The following is a 15,257-nucleotide window of genomic DNA, read 5'->3' on the forward strand; positions in this document are numbered from 1 at the left end:
TTTGTTTAGTAGTTGGTTTAAGCTGGAGGAGTTACAAGAATCACAGCTGTCACAGACGATTAGCTCAGAAACAATGATGCAAATGCAAAGTTTGTGTTTGTGTTGAACAGGAGCAGTTAATCCTGTGTGTGTGGGCAGTACCTGCTCGTCCTCGCTCGTCTCCATCACCTCCTCTCTTTCTCTCAGTCTCCTCATCTCGTCCCGTATCTCTTTCTTCGATCGATGCAGCCTCTTCAGTTTTCTCTGTGGCAGAGAGGAAAGTAAACACAGGGTTAGTTCACATGCAAATGCTAACGGTCTAAGTTGTAGCCAGTGTTCTGTGATGTGTGTTGGTGTCTGTTGATAATACTCAGTACTTACATATACACATCTGTGCAGCTGTGTGTGTGTGTGTGTGTGACCATGGGTCCAAAGCCAGCTCCTGTAACAACAAACATTAAGTTTTTCACTGGAAAACACACTGACAACCAGAAGTCCATTCATTCCTATGGAAACATTTAATCTGCAATAAGTTCAACAAACTCCTCCTTGCGTTTTTTTTCTATCCAGAATTTATTTATGCTGAAACTTTGAACTTTTGTTTTTGTTTTGTTCGTCAGTCTGTATGCACTATGAACCACAGGAAGCTAGCACAAACACGGTTTAGCTACCTTTATTTCACTACACCTGGAAGTCCATTCTCCTCATTGTTCATAAGACATGAGGGCAAAACACAGTCAATAAGAATTTAAACTGGTGTTTCTCTTCATCCATATTCACATGCATTTCTGTGCGTTGAACACTAGGGATTGTTTTTACTACACAACACGGAATCACGGACACAAATCAAACCTGCGTATGCTAGCTAGCTAAACGGCTACAGGACACTATTAGCTTTATTAGCTTTTAGCACTTAACAGTCAATTTACTGTAATTAAACCTTCACTAAATACTCTCTGAACGAAGTAGAGTTAATATGAAACAAAGCAACATCATTAGTTTTCATTCATATAAAAAAAACGTGTAAAACATTTTATTTAGCTTGCTAGCTAGCTAGTTAATTAGCTCACCTAGCCGTCATTACGTCGGCTCCTGGTTAACACAGCGCGGCCGGACAGGAGCTGCTAATTAGCCGATGTCTGTGAATGAATGACCCTGAACTACAAACAGTCTGCTAGCTTCAGTCTCTACTCACCTGTATCTCGCTCCTGCGGATTCAACTTCCGGTCCGGTTTGGTTACAGAATCAAAGAGTTCTCAGTGAGGACAAGATAGTTCACTCCGCCCACTCGGCGACACCCGCAGTGACGCAGCTGATCGGATGAGAAAGTGAACTATCTTGGCGTCCTGTAGTATCTTTGCGGAAGCTCGTTACTCCATGATTTTACTCATGTTAGCTAAACCCGGAGCCCGCAGCGGTGGGTGCGGCCATGCTGCAGAGCAAACCCACCATCTGGCCACCGGGAAACGTCCCGGTGCTCCCGACGGGCTGTCCGCCACTGGACACACAATAATAACAACGGTACAGAAGAGTAGGACTAACAACATGCAGGTGTGCACCACTCAGCCAATCAGGACTGAGTCAGGGAGAGTCTGTAGAGATTGTAGGTGGGAGACAGGACTTTTTATACAGTTGTAGTAAACATTTGAACGCAGCTTCTGTTACATGTAATGGAGTATTTTTATCTCTTTTAAATAATAATAATAAATAATATTATTTCTTTCATTATTTAACATGCTAGACTTGTGCTTTTGGTTTTTCTTGCTACAGAAAGTGTTTGTCACAGGACCATGAAATAACAAATACCAGGTAACACCTCTGTGTGTGTGTGTGTGTGTGTGTGTGTGTGTGTCCAGAGGGTGGAGCTATAAGCTGCCGCTCGAGCTGGAGAAAATGTGTGTGTAGTTCTGATAGTTATGATGGTGGGTGCATTATTATTTGACATAATAAGAGGCATGCAGGGGAAATGCCCCGGGAGGGTTTATATGTCAGATTGTGCAGTGATGGACTCACTCAGAAACTCCTCACTCTCTGCTTTGTGCGGAGTTAAAGAGTCCACTGTTGTCGGAGAGGATGTGGCGGTTCTCTGTTCCCACGCTGCCTCTCGGCTCTTCCTCTCATCACTGTCTCCGCTGTGCAGTGAGAGGGTGTCACAGAGCCAGGTCTGCAGGGCGGGACCGCGGGATAACGAGGAAATAAGTTGTCGCTGCCACCGGTGAGCTCATTCACTGAGACGCTCCCAGAGGCTGCGGGTCCGCTGCAGACAGCATGAAACTGAAAACCGTCCTCCAGGTGCTCCGCGAGGTTCTCTCTCTAGGTAAGTTTCAGCCGCAGGAGCGCGCGTGCTGCCGACAGACCAGACTCATGTTATTCAGGTCAGTTCATTTCAAGTCACCGTAGACAGTCAGACAGTGAGACAGAGCCGAGGAAAACAGAAATAAACTGAGAGAGAAAGCAGCATGAATTCTCCAGAAACATGTTGGGCATCGATCAGTGAAGTGCGCAGTTTGTGTTCAGATCAGCTCTGGGGTTTTTCCACCTGAGAATAAACCCGCACAGCCCTGAGCTGGAGCCGTGCTCCTCTGGTCTTTTGCATACACTGGTTAGTTTTGCATGTTTATAAGCAGTTTACAGATTTCACACTCACTTATTAGAACCAGTGGTGGAATCTATCTAAGAACATGCACTGAAGTAACTCAGAGTACCTGTCCTTTACTCGTTTTCTTTGATGTATCTCTGCCTCAGAGCTTGAAGCAGCTGTTTTCCTGAGCTCATGAAAACAGACTTATTTACATATTAGTGATTTGACAGGACAGACACGTCACAGATGTGTTATAGTTTACAGGATGTGCTGCATTGCTGTAGATGAAGAAGTTAAAATCAGCTTCACCTTAAAGAGCTACAGCAACACACACATTAATGCAGCAGTAATATTCATCATTCATATAAATCTGATTTAAGCTGCTACAGAACAAGTACTTTTACTTTACTGATACTTTTACTTAGTTTAAGTATTTTATTATTTTTACTTATGCACCTTCACATGCAGTGGAGCTCAGTGTTTTCCTGTGCTGTTGCTTCTTTTACCTGAATAAATGAAGTTTAATGATACTTTATGTGTTAAGAATAAGGGCAGAAGGACTAGTCCTGTCAGCAATCTGCATCTGTTTTTACGTCTACACACACACACACACACACACACACAGTGGCAGGGGCCTCCCCCAGCACTCTGTGAAAGCTCAGAAATGCCTGGAGCTGTGTGTCAAGCAACATGAACGTCAGGAGGAATTTACCAGGAGGGGGAGCGTTGGTGGTTTATGGTTGTAGTTTGACCTGTGTAATTTACCTCATTTACCAGGGTATTTACAATAATTAGACTCTAAGTGAAGCACAGCTGCATTTACTGCTGCTGAGTGTAATCGACTTAGTCATGTCTGGTTGCACACTTGTGGTTGTGTGTGTGAGTGTGTGTGTGTTTGCTTGGAAAGACGCATGTAAAGAGGATGCAGTGTGAAGCGTGTGTGACTGAAATAATATAAATGAGGATAATCTGGTTCGAGGCACCGCGTCCTCTCAGTTTGAGGTTTTGGTGGGTGTGGTTCCAGACAAGTTAAAGTGTGTGCAGTTGTTTTAAGGAATTCCTGGAAATGCTTCCATGGAATATTCTTCTGAAAGTCGGGGGCTTTCCACCTGTTCATGAGGTTAAAGGTCACGCTGCGGTCTGTGAGTAGGTCAGTAAAAGTGATCAATACCTCAAGTATCAATTCTACCTGAGCTGTGTTTCGTTTTCGTTCGAGTCAGCACCAAACACGTGTTTTCAGAGCGGCCTTCTCTGACTCTGCTGCTGCTCATCCTCTCATCTTTAAGACCTCACTGAAATTAAATGGTCATAAACAGTGAAGCCTCCTGCTGAAGCTACCTGATTATCATCTGATGTCAGTGGGTGAGTCAATCTGAGCCTGAATGTCATTGATAATGTATCACAGATGAGTCAGGGACAGATACTGTTAGGCTGCAGTTAAAGACACTGATTTAAAGGATCACCCTGGTTTAGTTTAACCTGCTGTATTTCCTATAAATGTGGCTTCAGTGGCTCAAACTGCCTCCTTTGTTTCTGGGAGATGAGAAGTCGTGCAGGTCCACAGAATATCAGCTCGAGTCTCCTCCAGTTTTTCAAACGCTCGTCTCTGAGTCTGTGCAGGGTGGGTCCTCCATGGATCTGGCTTGATCTGAATCATCCCACAGATGCAGGATGCATTGGGAGCATTGCCCTGCCAGGGGAGGCCCCTGCCATAGGGGTTAAAGTGTGTGCAGTTGTTTTAAGGAATTCCTGGAAATGCTTCCATGGAATATTCTTCTGAAAGTCGGGGACTTTCAGGTCAGACTGCGGTCTGTGAGTAGGTCAGTAAAAGTGATCAATACCTCAAGTATCAATTCAACCCGAGCTGTGTTTCGTTTTCGTTCATGAGCGTAAAATGAGTCAAAACCAAAAATGAAAAAAAAAAAAAAAAAAGATTTGTCTCATGTTGGATTCTGCTCAGATACATGAACACATCAAGAGTTCAGTTCAGGGACCGCTCTGGAGAAGCAGGTGTTCTGGATCTTTGGTCCTGTAACACCTGCTACAGCAAAGAAGACAGACAGGTGAGTTTCACCTTTCAGATGTGATCCAGTGTGGGCAGAGGGATTATATATTCTCATGTCCCATCTTTAAGATGAGAACAGGAAAAACAGGAGTCAGGAAGTGAAACTTCTTGTCGTCTGTTCGTCACAGAATATCATCTAATGTCAGTGGGTGAGTCAATCTGAGCCTGAATGTCATTGATAATGTATCACAGATGAGTCAGGGACAGATACTGTTAGGCTGCAGTTAAAGACACTGATTTAAAGGATCACCCTGGTTTAGTTTAACCTGCTGTATTTCCTATAAATGTGGCTTCAGTGGCTCAAACTGCCTCCTTTGTTTCTGGGAGATGAGAAGTCGTGCAGGTCCACAGAATATCAGCTCGAGTTTCCTCCAGTTTTCCACATAAACAGATGAATCATTTGAAAAACTGACGACTATAATAAATGATTGACATTAGGACTGATTTATTTGGATCCACATTCAGGGCTGACCCGTTCCTTCCAAAAGAAACATGTCGAGATCGGACTGACAGTAACGTTAACGTCCTTACTTTTAAAATAAATAAATGCTTTCTGAGTTTGTCTCAGCTGCTGCTTCTTGTCAAATGCTGCGTTCAGGGCACGTTGGAAAGTCCAAAATTGCGAGTTCTGACTTGGAAAAAAAATGATGTGAATGCATGAACATGGCAGAGTTTTCTGAACCACAGCAACAACCTGCAACTGCATGTTTAAGACACAAACGCAGTGTGAAGATGTTGCTGTTGGCAGCCATGTTGTTTTCGTGTGAACGCACATTTTTCAGAGCTTGGAATTTCCTGCTCAGAAGTTCACCGTCGTCCTGAACGCAGCGTAATCCTCGGTGGATCGTAGATGAATTTCAGGCCCTGCCCTCCTGCCCTGCAGTAACCCCAGTTTTCCCGCCTTTCAGCCACCTGACTCTGTCTCCTCCTCCGCCCTGCTCCCAGTTCTCCCAGTATATACACCAACCGTCTGCTTCACATGTTTGTTTCTGGGGTTTTTACCTGCCTGTTACCAACCACAGCCCACGCCCTCACCTCCTGTTTACTCTTACCTACGTCTACCTGTCTACCTGCGGACCAGTGCTCCCCACTCATGTGAAATAGTTGCATAAAAAGTGTGTTTTACCTGTGTGTGTGTGTGTGTGTGTGTGTGTGTGTATCATGGATTAATGCTGCCTCATGTCTTTATCAGGCCTGAGTTTTCTAGCAGCTGTGTGAGGAGTGTGTGTGTGTGTGTCAGCAGCAGATACAGCAGAGTGTGGTAGAGTGTGTGTTGTATATAAAGATGACTGTTTGTGAAGATATTGATGTTGAAGCCGAGGTTGACTTGTCTCCATATTAAGAACCTGCGGGGCTGAATCTCTAACGCCTGAACGCTGCTCAGAGTTTGCAAAGGAGATCTGTAGAAAGATGAAATCTTTTTCTCCTACAGTTTATTCAGGATGAAAACAGACGCCGTCGCCTCTAATACACCATGACTGAACTGTGGTTTGAGGATTTCCACTGAGCTCAGATCCAGTGCTCTCATTGGCTTCTGGTTGTTCTGGTGGTTTTGCTGTCAAACCTCTGCACATGACACATGTGGTGAGCAGCTTATGGCCTGTGGCTCATTGACTCTCCACATAAAACCAGTCAGTATTTAAACAGCCAAGTCTCTTAAGAAGGAGTGACCTGAGAGGTTTTAACAGACTCAGCTCAGTGAATGTCTCATGGTTTTCCAGGTGGAAGCTCGGTGGGTTTTCATTCTGGTCTCTGGTCTCTGGTCTTTGTGTGGTCTCTGTTCAGTCTTCAGCCTAACTGTCCACAACCCTGCTGCTGCTAATTCAACCTGCTCAGGGTCAGGCAGTCGACCACAGAGAGCGAGCGTCCACAGCAGGAGCAGCTACAGGAGGGAGAACAGGTCTGTAGGTATGAGGGGGAATTCCAGTGACTGGGAATTGGGAAACAGGTGGATCTGGGAAGAGGAGGAGAGCCGGAGGACATCAGGTGGAGACAGAAAGGCCGACAGAACACCCTCCACCTCTGAACGGGCCTCTGTGGCTCAGGAGGAGCTTTGTCAGGTGTCAGGAAATGACTGACGTGGCCTGGACGTCCTGATGTGTTGAGTGTGTTTCACACAGAGGCTCTGAGGACAGAAGAGTAGGATTCATTGTTTGAATCCATTTCTGTCTTTCCCCTACTTTCACATAACGTTCATCAAATGTCAAACTTTATCAGAAACAGGAAGTAAAAGTATAGATTCAGTGAGGTATGCTGTGGACTGCGTTTTTCTTTACACTGTGTTTTTGCTGAGTTGGTTTTGATCAGTTCCTGTTTGCTGCATCACTGAGACTCTGAAGGTGCAGGCTGAGGGTTTACCCATGATTCCTGCATTAACATCTACACACACTTCTCCTTTTTCCCTCCACCAGTATCTTTACGTCACGTTTCTCTCCCTGTGATTCTCCCACTCCTTCTTTACCACTAAATAAAGCAGTGAAGAGAAGTCGATATTGAAAACCACAACAATGACTGCCTGTCAAATCACTGACGCCCAGACAGTGAAACCTAAACTTGTCTCACACTCACTTACACCTTCATCCTGAACCTGAAGAGACTCGTTAACCTGTCTCTATGTGCAGACAGTTTTCTGATGGTAGACTGGTTCTGTGTTTATCACCTGCAACACAAGGAGAAATATTCATTTGTTTGATATTGATTTATCTTTTAATCAACTCACCACAGAGCTTGTTTTTATCACCTGAGAAATGTCAGCTCCGTCTAAAGATGCAGAAACAGTTGTATGTGATTTTATCTCCTCCTGTCTGAGTCACTTAAAACACTTTGTAAATGTGTGTTATATGAAGAAAGTAACTTTATCAAAAAACCCATAAAAACTGAACTAAACAGAAATATGTTCACACACACACATATATATATATATAACTATACACTGAAAGGCTCCAGCTGTAACAACATGTGCCAAGGATTAAGTGAATTAGTGCAGCCTGTATGTGAATAACTAATGAATGAGACATGAGCAGATGAATCAGAGTGATGCTCCTGAGAGCAGAGGAGTGATTCAGTGGTTTGATCTGATGATGTGCAGCGTCACTCTGAGTTTTCATCCTGCAGACTGAGACGTGCTCACAGAGCGCCGTTAGGCAGAGGGGGTTACCTGGGAGGACGGGATCCCTGGAGATCCTGAGAGTCCTGATCAGACGCCGTGGCCTTCCTGAGTGTGTGACTGTGGTCTTGTCCTGTCTCCAGGTCTCGTGGCTCAGCTGATGGTTGGGCCTCCTCCGGCTGCAGCGGCGTCGCCTCTGAGCTGCAGCGTCACACCACAACCGGACGGTTCGTTCAGGTACCAGGTGTCTCAGCCGCCCAGGTCGTCCAGGTGTGAGACGCTGTGGGAGAGGGAAAACGTGAGTCCCACACACACACACTCACACACTCACACACACACAGACTGTTGGTTTCACTCTGGGAACAGACAGCGGTCTCCTGGCTCACTGTCCTGGGTTCTGTTGACTCATCCATCCACCACCACCTCCCTGACCTCCAACCACAGACTCTCGCTCTTTATACTTCTGCTGCACAGACGACCTGCAGGGCCGCTGTCTCCCTGTGGTCCAGCTCTGATCGTCTGTCCGTTGTCTTCCAGCGCACCGTCTTGGCCTTGAACTCCCGTTTCGTTCCACACCTGGTCCAGAATCTCACCGAGCAGTCCATCACCCTGAGGGACTGTCTGGACTTCCTGTACTACAGAGTGGACTGTCCTCCTGTCGGGGTAAGACCTCACAGATCAAACACAGAGACACCAAACAGAAGCAGAGTCAGGGTGACAGGCTGAGAGGAGGAGAGAGACCAGGACCAGTCAGACTGCTCTGGTCTTTGTGGTGATATTAACGTTGGCAGACCAGTCTAGACCTGGGTCCTGAGGAGCACATGAGGCGAGAGAGGGGAAGAAGAGAAGTGACTGTGCTGTTAGACACAGCAGGAGGGTTAATAAGAGCAAATATCACTGAAACCATTTATTTCACATTCTGTCTCTCACTTCTTTAAATTTCCACTAAATCAAACGCTGCTGTTCAGAGGTTTCAGTCTCAACATCCTGTGTGTGTGTGTGTGTGTGTGTGTGTGTGTGTGTGTGTGTGTGTGTGTGTGGTGTGTGTGGTGTGTGTGTGTGCTCTGACTACACTGTTTACCGTCAGCTGTAAGGAAATCTTAAAGAAATGAAGAAAAAAAGAAAGAGGCCGTGGAAACTAACTCCAGAGTGTGAAGACGTTTGCTCAGAGGTTTCAGACTGAGGAGCTCACAACATGTTCATAGTTACTTTATCTCACCACCCTGTCTTTGTCTGCTTCTCTTCTTTTATTCAGGTCGACTGGGAGGAAACAAACTGCTCGAGTGAGTAACACCACAGATGATCATTACACTGAAACATAAACACACAGGAGTGATGTCTTCCTGACACATCACCTCTGTCTTACAGTGAACTGCAGCCGCTTCTCACACCTGGACTTTCACCCACCCGCCGGTGAGTCTCAGATTTGATCAAGTGTCTGTGGCCATTGAACACCACAGACCTGGGACCAGCTCACAGAAAGAGCTTAATGTTCCTAACTTCAGACAGCTTTGGAGAGGCCTCTCCCTGCTCTCCTGCGTCGGCCATCTTAGCCTGGATCTCCCTCCACAGACTCCATCAACTCTCATTGGCTACGAAAGCAACCAAAGCTCTTTGTCTCAGGTTCAGGTTCAGGTTCAGGTTCAGTGTAAATAGAGAGGGTGGGTCTGAGTCACCAGAGCAGTGCAGTCAGGAGGAGAGTGATGGTGACAGATTTGAAGAGCGTCACATCCTCTCTGTCTTTGTAGTTTTTGTTTTTCAGCACTCGCTGACTTTGATTTGTAAAGAAGGAAGCTGTGACAGTCGGATGTTTATCAGGAGATGACGTTTTGTAACATTTATTTTTACTCAGCTCAGATGTGAGGTTAATTCTCACTGAGACTCTGCTGACTCTGCACAGTGGTGTTGTGTAATGTCAGTCAGATAAAATGACTCTGACTTTATTCCTGTTCAGTTTAAGTGTCAATGTCATATATTTGCTTTAGTCTGTTTGAAATGATGAAGTGGATCCACATCCTCATCTCTCCTCTGTCAGCCTGAAGTCATTTACCATCATGAGGAGAAGTGTTTTTGTTGGAGCTGCTGGTCCTTCACCACATTCATGACTCACCTTCCTCTCAGCAGCCTGTCTGAGTGACCTTTGACCCTCATCTCTGTCTTCCAGGGAACTGTTTCTTTGGCAGCTGGTGTCCGGACGAGCTGACGGCCGCTCTCATCATCGGCGCTCCAGCTGCCGCCGTCGTCCTGGCTCTGACCGTCTGCTTCGTCGTCTCCAAACGCAGAAACCGAACAGGAGCGGTGACTCTCACGGCTTCGTACACGTCTGTGAACGAGCAGGTTAAGATGGAGAGTCCACAGTTAACAAATATAAACAGAGTGGATGGAGACTGACTGCTCCTGTGTATCAGAGCAGACCCAGGCTAAACATGGCCGCTGCTGTTTGACAGGATGATCGCAATAATAATAATAATAAACCTATTCAGAGGCGCCTTATACACTTGTACGTTAAAAATAAATGATGTGAAATGTGCATCTGATAGGACGACTAATATATATTTCATTATATTTGAAAAATATTTTAATCTAAAGTAGTTTTAGCGTCAGTTTTAAACTTGCTCAGGAATGTTGGTCCATTTCTTTTTCTTTTTAAGAACAAAAAAACATCTTAACGTGCCTAAGGGATCAGTCCAGGTCTGTGAAGAGACCAGGACCAACTCGTTTAGTGTTTAAAGCTCAGGAAACATCCACAGTGTTAGAGTGGTACAGAGACATGCTTCTCTCCATTCACAAAAAACTAACAGTCATCACTGTGAAGCAGGAAGTGACTGCAGTCGACTCGTCACCTGTGGGCAAGTATTGCAAGACTCCTGCTTTACACAGAGCCAGTCTTTATGCTAAGCTAAGCTAACCAGCTGCTGGATGTGGTTCATATTTACTGTGCAGACAGGACAGAGGTGTGAATATCTCACCCAGCGTGACAGAGAGGGGAACCTCAAAGGTCCACATTTAAAGTCAGGGAGAAAAGCAGAAGTGAAGAAGTGAGATGGACTGAGCGTCTCTGTGGTTCAGCTCAGTGAACAGTGAGGGTAGTTCAGATTTCCTCTCAGGATTTCCTCAAATGACTTGTCAGCAGGCTGTTCAGTGTAGAAACTCCTCCATCTCCTACAGGACGAGGCAGGAGAACCAGGAGCTAAATTCAAATTCAAATCTTCTGTCCTGAAAACAGCGACCTCCAGACGACCTCCAGACGACCTCCAGACGACCTGACCACGTGTTTACACCTTGAGTTTCTGTCGGTTTTTCCTTCTGTTCTGTGCAGAGGAGGTGCTGTGAGATTCTATCACGTGCTGTTTGTTTGTGCTTACATGTTTTCTACTTAATAAAAGGATGTGAACTGTGTGTGTCTGCTCTCTGTTTATAATAATAATAATAGATAGTACAGGTTGACCTCTGACAGCATATCTGAGTGCAGAGGCGCGGCGGCTGAATGAATGATCTCTGAGGGACTGTTCCCACAGTTACTTCACTTCCTCATCCAGCCTCTCTGATGATCTCTGCTCCACTCACTGTCCTGGTTTCATCTCTTGTGACTCATCGTGCTGAGGTGGAGGAGGGAGGAAGCCGTCAACCAGCCCCACCCTGCTCTTCCTGTACCCTCACTCACAGTTTGTTTGTGTGTGAACCGCTGCCTAGACCTGGTCAATCCGGATCATTGTGATCCCCACCTACACCTACACACTCATCAGTGATGTGCTGCCAGTGCTCGGTGTGTGAGGCACCTACAGTCCGGTTGGATGAACTGCTTTTGGTGGTTAAAGGTCAAAGGTCACACCTGTCAGAATAAAATGATGAATGGATGACATTTAATATCCGAACAGTGAAAAGGTCTAAAAGCAGGAGCAGATGGTGGTTTCAGTTCATCCTGAGCTGAACAGATGTTGGTGAACGTCTTCACTCTCTGGTGGAGTTAGGAACCGTCTCTCTCTCTCTGCAGATGTCTCCCACTTGTTTTCAGGTGGACTCAATCATCGCTCATGTTAGAGGTCACCTGTGGTCCGGACGAGGCGCAGCTCCTCCGCCCTCCGGCTCCGCTCCGAGCTGATGAGGAAGGTGGAGGTGGTGATGGAGGGAGCAGATCAGTCTGTCTGTGACCTGACGTCTGATCGTGACCCAGAAGAACCGGGGCTGTGACTCAAAAAGGTCAAAAGGTCGAGTGTGGGTCGATGAATATTTCTCACGTGAAACAGGAAACAAACAAGAAAGTAAAACTTTTATTTTCGAGTCGAGTGAAAGATTGTGGAGGACGATGATCACGGTGGTTCAGGTGTCGGTACGTTGAGCCGGTGTTAAGTTCATCAGAGCATCGAACAGGTGTGCAGCGTAGAGTCTAAAGAGACTCTAACACATGGCACAATGATGTTCTGCCTGGAACACTCAGCTGTATATGTCTGAATGTAAAGCTGTTATGTTCAGGATGAACTTCATGTTAACAGCATCTCAGCCTGGATGATGTATAGTTCTGAGTTTATTTATTGAAAGTGTGATTTATCTGCCTAAACAGCCACTCACTGTGAAGGAGAGGAAGGACAGACAGACAGCCAGGAGGCCCAGCAGGTCCTGAAGGAAAACAAAGGAAGAAACTCCAACGAAATATTAGAGTGTGTGACTCTTGTTTTTGGATGGAACTGGCTCCTGTTTGCTCTGCCTGAGTTTAAAATAATGACAGCTGGGTCTCATCACTGAGGATTTCTTCCAGAACTCATTCAGCTCTTAGAATGAGAGATCTCGACAGACATAAAGGCAGCGTGTGGTTTCAGGGGGAGGGAGGTGTCAGGAGTCAGTTTCCTCTGTGTCAGACAGGTTGGCCCTTCATCCTCCTCCTCCTCCTCCTCATCACTCCCTCTGTGGTTTCCTGCAAACAGAGCAGGAACATTAAACCAGGACCAGCACAGGCAGGGAGTCCAGCTTCACGGTGGACTCAGTCTCTCTCGTCAGGGATCCTCAGACCTGAGCACAGAAACACGACTCACTCAGACTCTGATGTTCATTCACACGAGCCTCGGTGGAAATAAAGCCTTTTTAAAATAAAGTGAATATGAACAGAAAGAAGCAGTGAGCTGGAAAACATTTCCCTAAAGAGAAATATGAAGAGGTGTCTGTGGGTGGAGCAGCTCCCGGTTTGATCACATGAACCTGAACGCATCGTGGCCCCTCAGAGCGAGGAGCGGTCGCTGAAGCTGATTCTTAGATCCAAATATTAAAAACACATTTAAACCAGGTTTTAAAATGAAATCGTATTTAAATTAAAACTAATTCTGGTTTTCCTCTTCTCGTTATTGCTTCCTTATAACTTCCTTTGAATTTTCCATCTGTGCAACTGAAACTGACTCCAGTCTGAAAGTGAGAGACAGTTTATCTGCAGCTTTAAAAGACATGAAAATGGAAAGTTCCAGTGCAGTTATAGGTCAGTCGACCACATGGAGTCTTCAGAGTTCAGATGTGAATATTCAGAGTTTAACCACAGCCTCATGAGGCCTGGAGCTGTTTATTTAAATGTTTGACATTTATAACTTTTGATAAACAACAACAACAACAACAACTGTTCTTGTTGAGAAAGTGTGAGTCAAACGTGACATTTGATCTCAGGGTCACTTCCTGTTTCTTTGAAAGTGAGACGTTTCGTGCGATATTTGAGGTTGAACAGATCTTGTGATCTCCTACGTGTCTGCTGCCTAAAGATGGATTTTACATCCGTGTTCAGCTGTTCGCTCAGACGGAGCGGTGATGTGGAGGCGACCCTCACTGCAGGACAGTGACACAGAGAGATCAATCGGTGTGATCGGTTAGTGATCAGACCGATCAGCTGGATCAGTGACGTCACATCTGTCTGATCAAAACCAGTGACTAAAAATGAAACGTTTCATATGAGGTTTTCGTTGCTCTATATCAGGACCCATCAGTCCATCTGTCGGTCCAACACACACTGATGGAAACCCTCTGGGGACCACGTGAGGTTCAGGATCCTCTGAGATGGAACCACCGACCTGAAACATGTCACAGCTGCAGGATGGACTGTGATTAAACACTGGTCGATGCTCCTCAGAGTTTAATTCATCCAGTGCTTCAGTTTATGACCAAATAGCCAAAGACACCTGCATCAGGTTTTAGTAAAACTGACAGCTCCTATAAACTGCTGTTAGATCCTGGAGACAGGCTGTGTGAGGCTGAGCCGGGTCAGAGTGAACCCTGAGGCCTGTACTACGAAGCAAGGTTACCCAAATAAAAAAAGTGTGTAGTGGATGGTAGAGATATGTGGACCAATAAATGGTGTTTTTATGCTCCGCATTTTCCATTTTCACTTTCAGTTATTTTTTTTTGTAATTTTTTTCTCACAGTCGAGCAGCAGAGTTTAGCATCATTAGTGCTGCATATTATCGATTTCAATAATAATTTAAATGGGGGGGGGGGCTCCCTGTCTTTGTGCGCTCTTCATCTGAGAGATACGGTGCACGCCCCTTTAATCAACACGCACTAACTGATTAAGTTAACACCGACTCAGCTGACCCACATCTGAACCACCGTCGTAGCGTTTCACACAGATCGAGGCAGTCAGGGTTTGTCAACCCCGACTTTACCTGAGAACCTGAGTTCAACTCCCTTCGTAGTTCAGGCTTCAGGAGAAACCAGATCCAAACTGACTGCAACGACACACAGGAAAACACCTGCAGTTACCCACTGAAACACGACAGCTGTGTTCATTAGCTCATTAGCTTAACTCATTAGCTTAGCATCTGAAGCAAACTGCTGCAAAGGAACTCACGTTTTCACTCAGGAGAGAGACCAGGGTTCAGCTGCAGGTGAGAGGCCTCACACCTGAGCCCAGGTCTTTATATGAGCTCTGATTAAGACAGGCTCCTCCTTCTTCCTGCTCCTCCCTCAGACAGGCTCCTCCTCCCTCAGACAGGCTCCTCCTCCCTCAGACAGGCTCCTCCTCCCTGCTCACCACAGGTCACTGACCTGAAAATGTTGATGTATAACCCTGTTATCTCTACATGTAGTACATTAGTGTTCAGAGTGTGTTTGCATTGCATGCTGGGAGCACAGAGAGCTGTAGTGAGGTGGAGTTTTTTCCTCTTTGCTTTCATGTCTGCATGTCTTTGGCTTGATATCTTCCTTTCTGCTGCTCCCCTTCTCCTCTTCTCCCTGTGGAGCTGTAGAGTCAACATTCAGCATCTGCTGATATATTTAGACGTTAGTGCTGCTTCTAGTCGCATTGCCCCCCACCCCCACCCCCATCCGCCCACCCCCTCTTTCCCAATCCAACTGGGTGAGGTAGATGCCGCCCCGCCAGACTCTGGAAAATTACACCGTGGAATTTCTGAGTGTGACTGAGCTTAAATCTTGACGGACGACACAAAAAAACTTGAAGAGAAAAAACCAGCAGGATAAAGTGACTCCAGAAAATATAAACAGTCACTGAGCCACAGACGGCTTGGCTGTGGCTCAGTCCAGACGTCTTATCTGCA

General features: G+C 45.9%; 2 protein-coding genes across 4 annotated transcripts in view; one reads left to right on the top strand and one right to left on the bottom strand.

The window, feature by feature from the left end:
* rab3b (RAB3B, member RAS oncogene family) overlaps positions 1-307 on the bottom strand; it is a 35,105-nt gene extending 34,798 nt beyond the window's left edge. Inside the window, exon 1 of one of the 2 annotated variants that reach the window (XM_051077454.1) lies at positions 142-307. The gene's annotated coding sequence lies outside the window, so the exon portion shown is untranslated. The remainder of the gene's footprint in view (positions 1-141) is intronic. The other variant, XM_051077456.1, reaches the window with a different exon arrangement.
* A 1,783-nt stretch (positions 308-2,090) lies between these two features.
* LOC108883442 (uncharacterized) lies at positions 2,091-11,130 on the top strand. Of its 2 annotated transcripts, none has more exons than XM_018676582.2 (6): positions 2,091-2,296; positions 7,875-8,029; positions 8,206-8,394; positions 8,987-9,014; positions 9,100-9,144; positions 9,896-11,130. In XM_018676582.2, exons 1-6 carry the CDS (start codon positions 2,248-2,250, stop codon positions 10,120-10,122), a joined length of 693 nt encoding a protein of 230 aa, XP_018532098.1. In that variant the 5' UTR covers positions 2,091-2,247; the 3' UTR covers positions 10,123-11,130. The 2 variants fall into 2 exon arrangements, with proteins under 2 accessions (XP_018532098.1, XP_018532109.1); XM_018676593.2 differs by having other exon boundaries at positions 2,098-2,296; positions 8,269-8,394.
* The last annotated feature ends 4,127 nt before the right edge of the window (positions 11,131-15,257 follow it).

The sequence above is a fragment of the Lates calcarifer genome, linkage group LG17, assembly GCF_001640805.2.
Source record: "Lates calcarifer isolate ASB-BC8 linkage group LG17, TLL_Latcal_v3, whole genome shotgun sequence".
In the NCBI taxonomy this organism is placed as follows: domain Eukaryota; kingdom Metazoa; phylum Chordata; class Actinopteri; family Centropomidae; genus Lates; species Lates calcarifer.

Bases quoted from the DNA above. Each gene is read 5' to 3' on its own strand.
- LOC108883442 (XM_018676582.2), top strand. From the start codon at position 2,248: ATGAAACTGAAAACCGTCCTCCAGGTGCTCCGCGAGGTTCTCTCTCTA. The intron at 2,297-7,874 runs GTAAGTTTCAGC...TCCTGTCTCCAG, and splicing joins CCGCGAGGTTCTCTCTCTAG to GTCTCGTGGCTCAGCTGATG. The intron at 9,145-9,895 runs GTGAGTCTCAGA...TCTGTCTTCCAG, and splicing joins GGACTTTCACCCACCCGCCG to GGAACTGTTTCTTTGGCAGC.